We start from the raw sequence: 12,408 nt of genomic DNA on the forward strand, positions 1-12,408 counted from the left end.
AAGTGAGGTGGGGAAGAGAAATAGCTGGTGGGGGGAGAATGGGGGGAGAATGGGGATGCATCAGATCACAAAACCATAAAGCAACAAGGGTATTAATTGCTGGGAGGTAAGGAAAGGACGGGGTCTTGCTTTGGTATAACCAGCTGACCACTGATGGAACCGGATGCGCAACAAGATGGGTCCTTGGCAGGGCTCTTCCATCCTGAAACTATATTCATGCAAGTGAGAGGGAGACGCACAGACACATGGGCTGCGACACTTATTCACAGATTTTAGGTAGAAATACCACTCCTTTTATGATTTGTCATTCCTTCCTGCGCAGCCACTATCAGATCAGGAGACATGTGCCAGTTAAGTTAGGACACACCTACAAGACAAACATAAGACTAGCTTGAAAACTGATTCAGCTCTCCTTGGAAAATGTAGCACTGGAAGCATGATGACCCATCTGTTAGCAAACCCCAGCTCCATCAGAGAAGCACAGTTCCCTGCGGGTAAACGTAAACATTAAGCCACTGCAAAACCAATTTAGGCTAGATAATAGGTTGCTAAACAGGACACCCATTACTATGTTAAGTAGCAGTACATGGATAATCCATCCACCCTCTTCTCCAGCCTTCCTCATTCAGGCTAGTGGATGTTGTGAGCTGATCCAACACATCTGAAGGACACCAGGTTGGTGTGTGCTGGGATCTGTTCCATCAGCATTGCTACTCTCCACCAGGTTAACTACTCAGCCACATCTTTCTGCTCTGTGTAAGCAACCCAAAACCAAAGGGCCCATATGGAGGTTGTCACAAACTTCCCCTGCAGAACTGTTGAACTGTTGAATCCTGGGCCTATCACTTCAGGGAAATAATTCTGTAAGTAAGAAGTCAATCTTTCACTCTGAGCAGAATCTAGCATTAGTGGAAAACAGCAACGATGCTAAGAAGTCACTTTGGAAATTTTGGAACAGAAATAGGATTATTTCAGTGTATTGCTGTTAGAGAGGTTTCTTGAATGTGTTTTAACTTTATGTATTAGCAGAGAAGCAGAGATTCTCATTAATAGAAAAATGAGAAGTAGGAGCAGCTTAGAAACACTTCTGCATTCATACAGTACATACAGCATTAGACAACAGGGTGAGCTGAAAATCAAAAACCCAGTGATCAGTTCAGTGTAAAACACCAGTGAACTGGTGATAAGGCCTCCCCCCCACCCCCACCTCCACCTTGACTCAAGGAGCTGCATGGTCTCTCTCCTTTCATTTTTCCAACCAGGCATCAGGTCTTAGGCATTAGCTCATTTTCTTCTATTAGGCTGCAAACAACAAACCCAAGAACCAGCTCTAGTAACATGCTCTATCACATGTGCCTTATGCCATTCATCCTCAGGACACTGGTTGTCACAAACCACCATAGCATCACCTCCGGCCCAACTTTTCCTCTTGGCACAAAACACATCATTAAGTGTATGGCCCCCACACCAATAAATCCATAAAAAAGGAACTGGAGCACCCCAGATCAGACACACACATCTCTAAGACAACATCCTCTGCAATAGTATATAGCATCCCATCAGGTCTCTGGCCATTCCTGGCATCCAGACACTGTCGTCGTGGAGTGCACACCTCCAGCTCCTTAATTATTAGCTAATATTGACACACGAACATACCTGACAAGGTGTTGCACCCAAACAAAGCACTGGGCCAGACTCAACTCTATGCCAGAAGATGCAAAAGAAATTACTGATATTAATGGCTCTTGAATGTTGATATAGCAAAGGAAATTTAGGGTGCAATCCAATGTGGCTATACATAAGCTTCCCAACTTGGACTGTAAGCATCCTATGCAGGATGTGAGGAACATGGAGGCAATCTCCCTGCAGATCAGAAGGAAGGAGGGTGGAGCACCTTAAGGATACATCATATCCTTGCAGAACCAGTCTCCCCCCCCCCCCCCATGCCCTCTTTATTCCTTCTCTAAGGTCATTCCTACAACTTCAGGGAAGCAGCCAGCACTCGTTCCCACACCAGCTGCAAGGTGGGGGAAGAGGGGGATCCAAGAACAGATTCACAACTCAAAGACAGTATTAATTTTCTAACCCCCGAGCTGGGAATCCAAATAGTTCTGTGACCTTCTAGACACTGTTAGGAGCCATGGGATTGTTCCTTTAGGGGATTTACTTTAGGATCAAAGACAGCTTTTCATGATTCTTGTGCTGATAACAGAGACACAAATGACCCTAACTGTTTAAATGCTCAAAGAGCTAATTTTTAAGAGATCCATTTGAGCCTGTAGAAGGCTGGTTTTGCAATGTCAAGTGAATGTTACTTTCCAGTCATTTTAAAAAACTGAAAATGAAAAAACAATGCATTAAGCTGAATACTGCAATATTCAGGTATTTGGTATTTATTCCTGCGCTAGTCCTCTGTTCTCTAAAAAAAAAATCTTTGCAGTCCAATCTTATTTTTATTAGCCTATAAAGGCAGAGAAGGGGTCAGAGAATATTAACAAGTGGAAAGTTTTGTACCATCATTTAAGTCTGGTGATGACACCTCAAACTTTATAGCATCTTTACAGAGGAAAGATGTCAATTCTGATGGGCTCAACACACCAAGGGAGTTTCAGGGTTCCTTAAAGACTAACCAAAGTTTTGTGCAATAATAGTATGTCTCTCTCAGTGTAATTACATAAAAAGGTAATTACAGAAGTCAATACACACTTACCTGAAAGGAAGTCCCACTGAAAGCTGTGGGACTTTCATCTATACACACACATACACACAACTGCAATGTAACCTGCCAAAGCAAAATAGCCTCAAGAAGGGGCCCCAACACTGAATCAAGGGCAAGTCTTCACTCATAGCACAGTCTAAGGCACATTTACTCAGAGGTAAACCTCAAAGCATTCAATGGTGCTTACTCCTTAGCCCGTTCAGGATCGTTGCCTCAGTTCCCTGCAGTCATGCTGCAATTCTGCGTCCTCTTTCCTGGGAGAAAGGGCCCTTAAAAAAGCAGACCTCAATGAACCAGTATGAGGTTGTGCCTTTTCTCTTGTCAACCTGTTGCCTTCAGCAGAAAGCCTAGCAGTTTCAGTGTTTAAGGAACCCACTCCTGGAACTTCGGAGCTTGTCACTTGCACTCACTAATTCGCTACTGAGAAGCAAACATACCCGGCAAGCCAGCGATGCATGTCGCCTTCCCAACAAACGAGTCCCACTTAACTCCATGGAATTTATATCTACTGCTGCCTGCAAGTTTCTGCACTTACAAGAGAGAAAGGGGAGGAGTAAACTCTATCACACAGACCTACTTTCTCCTCGGGATGCGACAGCGGATGCGCCTCAGGCTAGAATAAACTCCGACCTATACGTAACTCGTTCTGGAAAAAACTGAGATTAACCCGTGTTTCCTCTTTATGATACTTATTTTTAAGGGTCCAGCTAACTAAGGGGGCTGCCTCGTGCTAAATGCGGTCCACAGTGGGGCGTGCCTTTCCGGTGTGGGAGCGTGGGCTGAGTAGCCCGTCTCCCCTTCCGGTATCAACGTCCCGATCGCGAAGCTGAGTAGCCACAAGACACGCCGGGCGAGGACCGGCAGGCAGCAACTTCTGCCCGGAGCGTCCGGCCACTCTGATGAACACATGCAGTGAGAAGGGTACCTCTGAGCATGTCAAGGGCGCTCTCCCTTCCCACAGTGTCTCTCGGGCACACAGAGTGAGGGGTACACGGGCAGCCTGGAGAGCCGGCGCCGTTCCCGTGCTCATTTCCTCTCTAAACGCTCCGGCCAATTAGGATCTGCCGACCCACCAGAAATACCGCCTTCACCGGGGTCCCCCGAGGGGGTCGCCTCACGTTGGCGGCCGCCCTCTCTCCCTTCTCTAGCTCTTCGCCCTCGCCAGCCGGCGGTACCTTCTTCATGATACCCGTCTTCCTCTTGCTGAACGTGGTGTAGCGCCGCAGCTTGTTGTCGATGAATTCCATCTTGATCTTGACGCGCCCGCGGGTCTTCTTGCCGGGCTTGGCGCCGCTCACCGAGCCGCTCACGCCGCCGTAACCCGCTGCCGCGGCCGCCGCGGCCGCCGCCTCCGGGCCCGTCACCACCCCCAGTTCCATGTCACCCAAAGTCCGCTTCAGGCCGCGCCGGTCGCCCACCAACTCTTCGTCTTCGGCCGAGTCAGACTCGCCTTCGCTGGCGCTGGCCGCCGCCGTACCGACGTCCCGGTCCCGCTCGAAGCGGCCCCCGACCGTCGCCGGCTGCCCGCTAGGCGGGCCCGTCCCATTGCCGGGGCCCCGGACTGCTGCAGAGCCGCCGCTGCTGCCGCCGTTCGCCCCTCGGGGGAGCCCGGCGCCTGGTCGGCCGGAGGACGTCCGCGCCATGCCCATGACCGAACTGCGGGGCAGAGCGGCAGCGCCGTTCCCGGCCCCTGCCTGGCTGGGTAACATGGTGGTGGTGGTGGTGTTAGTGCCGCCGCCGCCGCCTTCCAAGTGCGAGAAGGACTAATGCGTCGGGTCAGGCCGGCGCTGCCATGGGCCCAGCGCCGGCTGCTCCGGCCCGGCCCCCTTCACGCTCACTAGCTCTCTGCCCAGCTGCCGCCGCCGCCCGCCTTCCTCCTCGCTTGCTCACGCTAGAATCAGGGCCCGCGCCGGCCCGGGGCGCCCACCGCCCTCCTCCCCCTCCTTGCTACCTTCCCCCCCATATAAAGCGATACAATGTTGCCTTTTATGGCGAGGACGCTCCTTATATGGTGAGAGCCGGCGCTTTGCATCTATTGGCCACCCCCTAGCAGCGCTCGCACGCTGTTGGCTGGGGAGGAACGAACTCTGCTTCCCGTTGGCCGGAGGGAGAAGAGCTTATTTGCATACATTCCAAAAGAGCTGCGTTCGTTGCTACGTCACCCGGAGGCGCTGTTCTTAAAGGGATAGAGCCCTCCTCCGAAGGAGTAGTCTGTAAATATATACTGAAGGAGAGAGAAAAGGAGCGCGGATTAAGAAAACAGTGGTAGATATATCCGCGGGGCCAAGAGCGGAGCGGTTGGCAGACCGATGGCTATGAAATCCGTATCCCACGCTCACACTGCGGTTAGGGATTGGTTTATTTTACTCCCGAGTAAGCGTGCACCGAACTGAGACGGGAAGACTTGAGTGCGGCCCGATGGCTACGGGGGGAAGCAGTGTTGCACCCCCATCAATTCAGAGCTGCAGCCAAGGACATGAAGGAGCTGAAGAGCGAAGAAATAAGCGCGGGAGTTGGAGGAAAACTAACCCCGCAAGCGGAAGGCTCAGAGCCCCGCCTCATCCCATTCCCGTAACTAAGCCCGCCCCAGCCCCTGGGTAAGACGGACAAGATCGCTCCGCCGCCTCACTCTTCCTCGCCTCGGGAAGAGCCTACCCCAACTCAGTCCCCTTCAGATAGGGCATGTTTCAAATCATCCCGTGGCAACATAACCGTGGGGGATGCAGGGAGTTGTAGTCCAATACATCTGGAAGACACCAGTTTGAGGACGGGCTACCTTGCAGGATCGAAAAGAACTTGTCATGGGGGGGGGGATTTCCGTTCACACCTACCTAGCACTGAGTCGGAATGGACACTAGGACGTGTTCAGAAAAGTTTCTGTAGCTTCCATAGACTCTCTTACGGGGAGACCAATTCGGACACACACACACACCCTTTCCACCGCAAACTTGCCAGGGAACTAGTTTAGCGCACGACACGGGGTAGAAGTGATGCCGTTGGAGGTTTGTAAGTAGCCAAGCCTCGCCCGAATCGTCAAAGTACCTTTTCCAGTTTTCCCGCACGAGGAGCAAAAAAGAAAAGTGTTCGAGGTCAGAATCTTGCCCAAAACCATAAAGGTCGAAAACAGGAGCAGCAGCTGTGGTTTCCAAGAGCCCCCAACCCATATCAATATTTAACACAAATATAAACAAATATTTAAAATAGCCAATCAGCAGGGGAAAGTACTGCAAAACTGTTTACTTTCCTAGCTACTCCTGAAAATGGGGATCATCTTTGCGTTGGGAAATGTCAGCACTGCATCCCCAAAACAAAGATTAGAAATCTCAGACTCCAGTTCCCAGACATGACAGTTAAAAGTCCTGTTCGACTAAGGTAGTGCCCTTTGTTTCTCCATCAGGTCTTATCAAAATCTCTTTACGGCTGATACCCTTTTAAACTTGCCAGTCTAGGATTCACCAGAGGAAAAACTGTGAGCCAGCAAAAGTTTCCTTTTGACTGCAGCATAACCCATAGCACTACATATGTTGTTGTGTGCAGTCCAGTCTACTCCACTCCAGCTTCAATCCTGCGAACGAAAGCCCCCCAGATGTCCTGTTCATGACACCCCTGCTTAGCCGTTCTCAATTCAGGGCTGTGGCTTCCTTGATGGGGTCAACAAACTCCTAGTCACTGAGTGGGGAGTGGGAGCGGGCACTTATTGAGGGGGCTGGGTGACGCTGCCCCCACCAGGCCCCCACCGGCCAGATGTCACCAGGCCGAGCAGCCTCACCCTGCCGCCATTCCCTTCTCCGGTCGTGCAGTGTAGGGGTGCCGGGGGAAGGGGAAGCCGTGCTTCCATGCTGCTCAGGGTGTTGCCACGGATGGCTCAGAGCGGGCTGGGCAGACAGGAGCTGCTGTGTTTTTCCCTAGAACCCAAAATCCACTAACAAGAACCAGGTGCACAGCTGTGGCTCAGGCAGGTCAGCATTCACGAAGGGTTAAGCAGCAAGGTGTCTCTGAACAGAAATTTGTGATCAGGACCAGAAATCGTCTCACAGGTCCTTTCACACAAACTCCTGGTTCCCCCCGATAATTCTTTTTAGCAACTTCATGTTGGGAGAAACAGGATTTTAGCTGCAACTGTTGTTAAAAAGTTGTGAACCTGAAACTCTTGCTGCTCTGCTGGTAGATCCTGATCTACCCACCCCACCAGTCAGGAAGCTAGGCAAGGACTCTTTTAGCTCATTCAGGTGCCTCGTTTGCACCAGATACAGCGGTACCTTGGCTCATGAACGTCTCAGTTCATGACCAAATTGGGTCGCAAACAGAAGTTTCAGAAAAATTTTGCCTCAGTTCCCAAACTCTGCGTTGGGTGACAACCACGATTGCAGCCATGTTGCGGCACAAACGCAATGGATGGCGGCCATCTCCCCTGCATGAGTGCGATCACGGCCGTCTCCCCCCTCCCCAAGCACAATTGCTTCGCATGATCATTGTTTGGACTCTCCCTCCAAACAATAACCTCCCCACGCCTAGGTTAGTGTTCTCTACTGTACTGTACTTTTTTGTTGTTCTTTGTTACTTTTTTTCAAATTTTTGTGATTAAAAAAATATTTACAGAATGGATTAATCTTATTTACCTTGAACCTTATGGAGGGATTTGCCTTGGCTCACGATCAATTCAGGTCATGACCAGAATCATGGAATGGATTAAGTTTGTGAGCCGAGGTGCCACTGTACATCAAGGTCCACCATGTTCTTAATGCGCCTGCCTGCTTGGATGATAGAACCTTTCAGAGATTTAACGAAGGGTGTTGAAACTCTGGCAGTGCAAGGGCCTAATTCAGTTTGAAGACACTCATGGGCCCACATCCGGGCAGTGGGCAGGGCTGAAGGGAAAAGGGGGTGGGCCAAGATGCTAACAATGCCAGCATATTTTAGCTTGAAGCTCTTGCTAAACCACAGAGCAGGCTTTTTGACCTTTTAGAATAGGAAACAAAATGTGCAAGAGCAAGGAAACTATGAAACCATCAGTGGCCAAGGAAAGGGAGTCTGGGGACCAGATTGGGTCCCCTGGCCTGAGGTTCAGTGCCCCAATTTAGGTAATAGTGGGGACAGCAGGCAAAGCCAAATCCTGGGCTTGTTGGAGCTTCACACCCATCAGATGCAGGGCAGCAGGCATTTCATGAAGTTAAACCTATAGGAAGGGAGACATCATTGCAGTCCATCAATCAGCTGGGCGGTGGGGGACTGAGCAACCTACAGATGGATCAGGTAGAGGGATCTGGGGAAAGACATGCTTGAGTTTGCAGGGGGAAAGCTTTCCTGTTTTCCTTTCATGGAGGTGCAGGCCCCTGAACTGAATTTCCTTTCAACGTCATCCTTTACAAGTCAAAGGAGAGCCCTTCCAGCCTTGGCTCCTGGTAACAAAAGCAACAGTAATGATGGGCTGCCCTTTTACACAACAGTTAAAAATGCCAAGGATTTAGTTTCATATTTGCTAAAATAGCTACAGCTCCTGCTTTTCCAACACAACAAATCGAGGCATTCACATTAGCCAACACCAAGATTTATGAGCAATCATAAAATGAGCTAAACACAACAAAAGCTAAACAAGACACAGCAACTAATTGCAAGGCATCTTCATATTTGGCAGGAGGGTCAGGAGGCAGGCAAGCACATAAGCCTCTGGTATAGAAATGCTTTGGTCTGCCATCTAAAGGCCATGAGGAAATGGGCCAGTGTGGCCTTCCTGGGCAAGCAGCTTCCAGGATGGAAAGGTCAGCTTCATTCCTTCCCACTATCTCTCATGGTGGAGGGACATGAAGCAGAGATTTCCCTGGAGATCGCAGATTCTCCTGAAGACCAAGAAAAGATGGTCCTTCAAGTAGCCCAGTCCCACATTTTTAGGGTTCTCCCCAGTCTTTGAAGTCCTCATGAATCATTCAACTAATATTCAAAGCCAAGCAGGAGGTGGTTGGAGCCACTGGCAGCAGGCTATCCTGCTGTCCTCCCAGGGAGGCCCTTCCCCGGCCTGCCATTGGCCTGGCTGCTCTGCTGTCACAGGCAAGGGCTGAGTGAAGGCTCAGGAGGCACAGGCCAACTGCAGCCCCCGAAACAAAAGGAGCCCTTTATTTTGTGCCAGTCTGCCCAGCGTGTCAAGGATGATTTCCCTCCTCATGGGCTTCACGCACTAGTCCAGAACTCCTTGTGGCTGCACAGCCAGCATGAACAGCATCCTGCAAGGTGCGCAGCAACTCCTCTTTTCCACAGCACCAGCCGCCATGTGCAGGCACCTTATCAAGCCCTGAGGGACTCCGGGCTGGCTCTTCCGTGAGGTGGAGTGGATCCAAGCAGCAGGAGGTTTCGTGGCGCCAGGACTGCTGCCATTCACACTACCTGCTCCACGCGGCACTCTAGCAAACCCTGCTAGTCGTTCTCCCACCGCAGCATTTTCTGGTAAAATCCTCTGCAAGCACCACCCCACCCGTCCCTCATTTTGGGGACCTCTCATGGGCTGTGCTATGGCTGCCCCAAAGACAGAGAGGCCAGCACAGCTCCCTGGAGAGCCCAAGCCAAAAGGCTTGTCGGGAGGAGTCCTTCCCCAGCCTGTTGATCTCCAAATAGGTTTGACTTTAACAGGCATTAGTCATCAGTTGGTTTAACCATTGGCCAAGCAGTCTGGGGATGATGGGAGCTGTAGTTCATCGCAGAGAGGAGATTCCAGGTTGTGGGAGGCTGCTTTCCATGGAAACAAAGCTCTCTTGCTACCTGCTACTTCTAACAATTCAAGTGTTGTTCTGAAGAATACATTTATTATGTAATTATAAATTGTGAGCCAGGCATCTTCTGCAGAGCCTACGTGCATGATCTGGGATCCAAGCGCCACCTTAGACTTAGCAACAGCAAATGTGATTTGCAAAGAGCCCGGTATTTTTTGCAAAGCGGAGCCCTTTAATCTAGGGCATCCACTCTGCAAAGTCCGCCGTGGTCCAGCCGCAACGCTTGCCGTAAGAAAGCAAAGCAAAACGGCAGTGTCACAATATGAAAACTCCGCTCATTTTGCTAGGGAATTGCGATGGACTACAATGTGCTTGTTTACCGAGCACATTAACCTTTCAGAGCACATCAAATTATCAAGAAGAGCAGGAAATGCCACAGCCGGCAATCCTGGTTCCAGCAAATCCAAGTGAAGCATGCAGCGACGGGAGGTGGTTAGCCCTACAGTCAAGACACCATCCCCTCCAAGCTAGAAAGATGAAGAGCTGCACGTATTGGCCAGTTCAAGATAAGAACCCCGAAGAAAGCAGTACAGGACTTGCAAGTAGACCAGTTTAAGTGTTCTGGGACAACCTAAGTTCAAGAAACCCATAATTGTTTTCTTGCCCATATTTTTAAGGGTGCAATGGTTCGCATTTTAGAGAGAAATACATCCTTCAGCTGACCTCACCAGCTGTTTGGTGTTGTACGACTTCCTTCTGCCTAAATATACCTAGGACTGCACCCTAAGGTGCATTTAATCAACTGGAGGGAATACTGGGAATGCTTTGCTCCATCAGACCAAGGGTCCATCTTTTTCCTCATTCCATCAGAGCAGGAGGAAATGAATCATCCTGACTTTATCCCCTGTATCTTATCATTATAGATAGAGACAAGATGCTCCTGTGCATGGAGTCTCTGTCGAAACTACCATGATCAAGAGCCATCAGGAAGCGCCTTCCTGCCATTGAAATGGACGGATGAAAACAAGTCACGCACCCAGGCAAAGCTCCTCTGAACTGTGCTGCCCTTTGTGTGCACCCGTCCTGCCTCTGAGAACATTTGTGTATTGCGTATTGTCTCACTCTTCCTCCCAAGAGCATCCTGCTCTCCTTTACCCTCAGAACCATCATGGGCTAGGCAAGGACAGTATGAAGGGAAGGAGCAAGGAAGAGGGCAGGAGACGCATCCAAAGTTACCTACCAAGCTTGATGGCAAAAGGGGATTGCAGCTCAGATCTCCCTGTGCTAGGCAAACACCATTAGCTACTAAATTCCATCGGCTTTCCAATGCAAAGAGGTATGACTTCAGCAATTTCACAGATATTAGAATAAATAGATGGGAGAAAAGTACTAATTCCTGCAGGGGCATTCACCTTTGGAGCCATGATAAATAGAAACCTTTGGCAAGCTTCCATTAAGTTCTCTCCTCATCTTGAGTCGAGCTTGACCTGCAAATTGAAATTTGCTCCAAGGTTTTAAATCAGTGGTGCGTAACCATTAGCTCCTGTGTCAGACCACCCATGACGCTTTGTATGTGCTGCAAAAGGCCATTGGTGGTGTCTCTGAGTTTGCCACAGAAGCATCTATGTTTGTGGCTAGTACTCCTGTGAAATACCAGCTCGGCCCAAAGGGGTGGGACTAAGAAAGTGCGGGGTTAGGAGTAAGAAATTTTGAATCAAAACGAGCGGGAGAGCTGAAGATGCTGGAGCTTCTGCTGCCACTTAGAGCACTAAGGCCCTTGCCGATTTGCTTTCGGTACAATTCCTACGTGTTTGCGTTGGAGGGGGTGAATCCACACAGTGAATTCAAGTACATGCAATTGAACTGGTATTTTATTCCAGGGTTTAGCACATTCTGCAAGTGGAGCTGATTCTCCTGTGTTATGGATACTCAACCCAGTTGAGGAAGACCTCTTGGATTTTTGTTTGCATTAGAATTCAAAAGGACACTTGAACTTTGCAATTCTGCAACCAACTTCTGTATTAGAGCTGTTCCCAAGGTCTTAGAAACAAGAACGGGGCCTCCCAGGCCATCTAGTCTGACCCGACTCCAGCCAGCTCCACTCATGTGATTGTCCAATCTTTCTTGCACACCCTCACTGACGGGGCTTCCACCACCTCCCTTGGAAGCCCATTCCCTATCCTAGGGGTCCTAACCATCAAGAACTACTTCCTGCCATCCAACCTTGAGCTTTGCTCCATTGGAACGTGTCTTGGGTACACAAGCTGTAGCATTTGGTTGTTGTTATAATTGTTTTGTGTTGTCCGTTATTTAATTGTGACTAAGAACATATTTATTTTGTGAAATTGTCTTTGCAATGTTCATCAAGAGATCTCTAAGTAAACCAATAGCCCTGTAGAACTGCTAAGTGTTACACCTGGCCTAACAAAAGCCCCAAAAGTTGCCTCCTTGAGAAGCCTGTGATCAGCGTTGCAGATGGATAGGCTGCTCCTCTACAGGTGTGCCCCCAAGGCACAGGTGGTGGGCTTGTGAGCTCACAGGAATGCCCTGCTCTCCACCTGATGCAGTGAGGCTCTGGGATGCCTGTTTTGTGATCAAGGGTTGGACCGTCCACTGCCCACTGGGAGACTGGTACATGGCTAGTTTGTGGTTTCCAGGTACACAACATTAGAGGACATATAACAGCCAGCCCCACATACTCCGGGAAGTATGGTTCTAATATATAGATCATGAGTGCAATGGAGGTGATGAATATGGATATTCCAGTCTACTCAGGGGAAAGGTTTTTGGACAGAATCTTTACTACCACAGTAAATGACAAACATGGCCTTATTTAGCTTGCTCTGCAAAAGTTGTCTCTTCCCCTTTGGCCCATGCCCACAAATCGCAGATCCTGATTCACCGAAAACCTGGCCTCCCGCCCTGTAACTCAAAACTATGCTTGCCGGCCTGACATTAACAGCACTTGGAACTATTTTATGGGGTGGG

General features: G+C 49.7%; 1 protein-coding gene across 5 annotated transcripts in view; it reads right to left on the reverse strand.

Moving 5' to 3' along the window:
* The window catches only part of SRF (serum response factor), a 75,511-nt gene extending 70,883 nt beyond the window's left edge, over nucleotides 1-4,628 (reverse strand). The window contains exon 1 of one of the 5 annotated variants that reach the window (XM_044429151.1): nucleotides 3,895-4,628. In XM_044429151.1, coding sequence (XP_044285086.1) covers nucleotides 3,895-4,428 — 534 coding nt within the window. In that variant the 5' untranslated portion in view covers nucleotides 4,429-4,628. Of the gene's footprint in view, nucleotides 1-3,156; nucleotides 3,280-3,792; nucleotides 3,875-3,894 lie in introns of those variants that run through there. The other 4 variants (XM_044429152.1, XM_044429156.1, XM_044429157.1 and 1 more) reach the window with 4 other exon arrangements.
* Nucleotides 4,629-12,408: the final 7,780 nt, after the last annotated feature.

This window comes from Varanus komodoensis, unplaced genomic scaffold, assembly GCF_004798865.1.
Source record: "Varanus komodoensis strain SLA01 unplaced genomic scaffold, ASM479886v1 scaffold2, whole genome shotgun sequence".
Taxonomy (NCBI): Eukaryota; Metazoa; Chordata; class Lepidosauria; order Squamata; family Varanidae; genus Varanus; species Varanus komodoensis.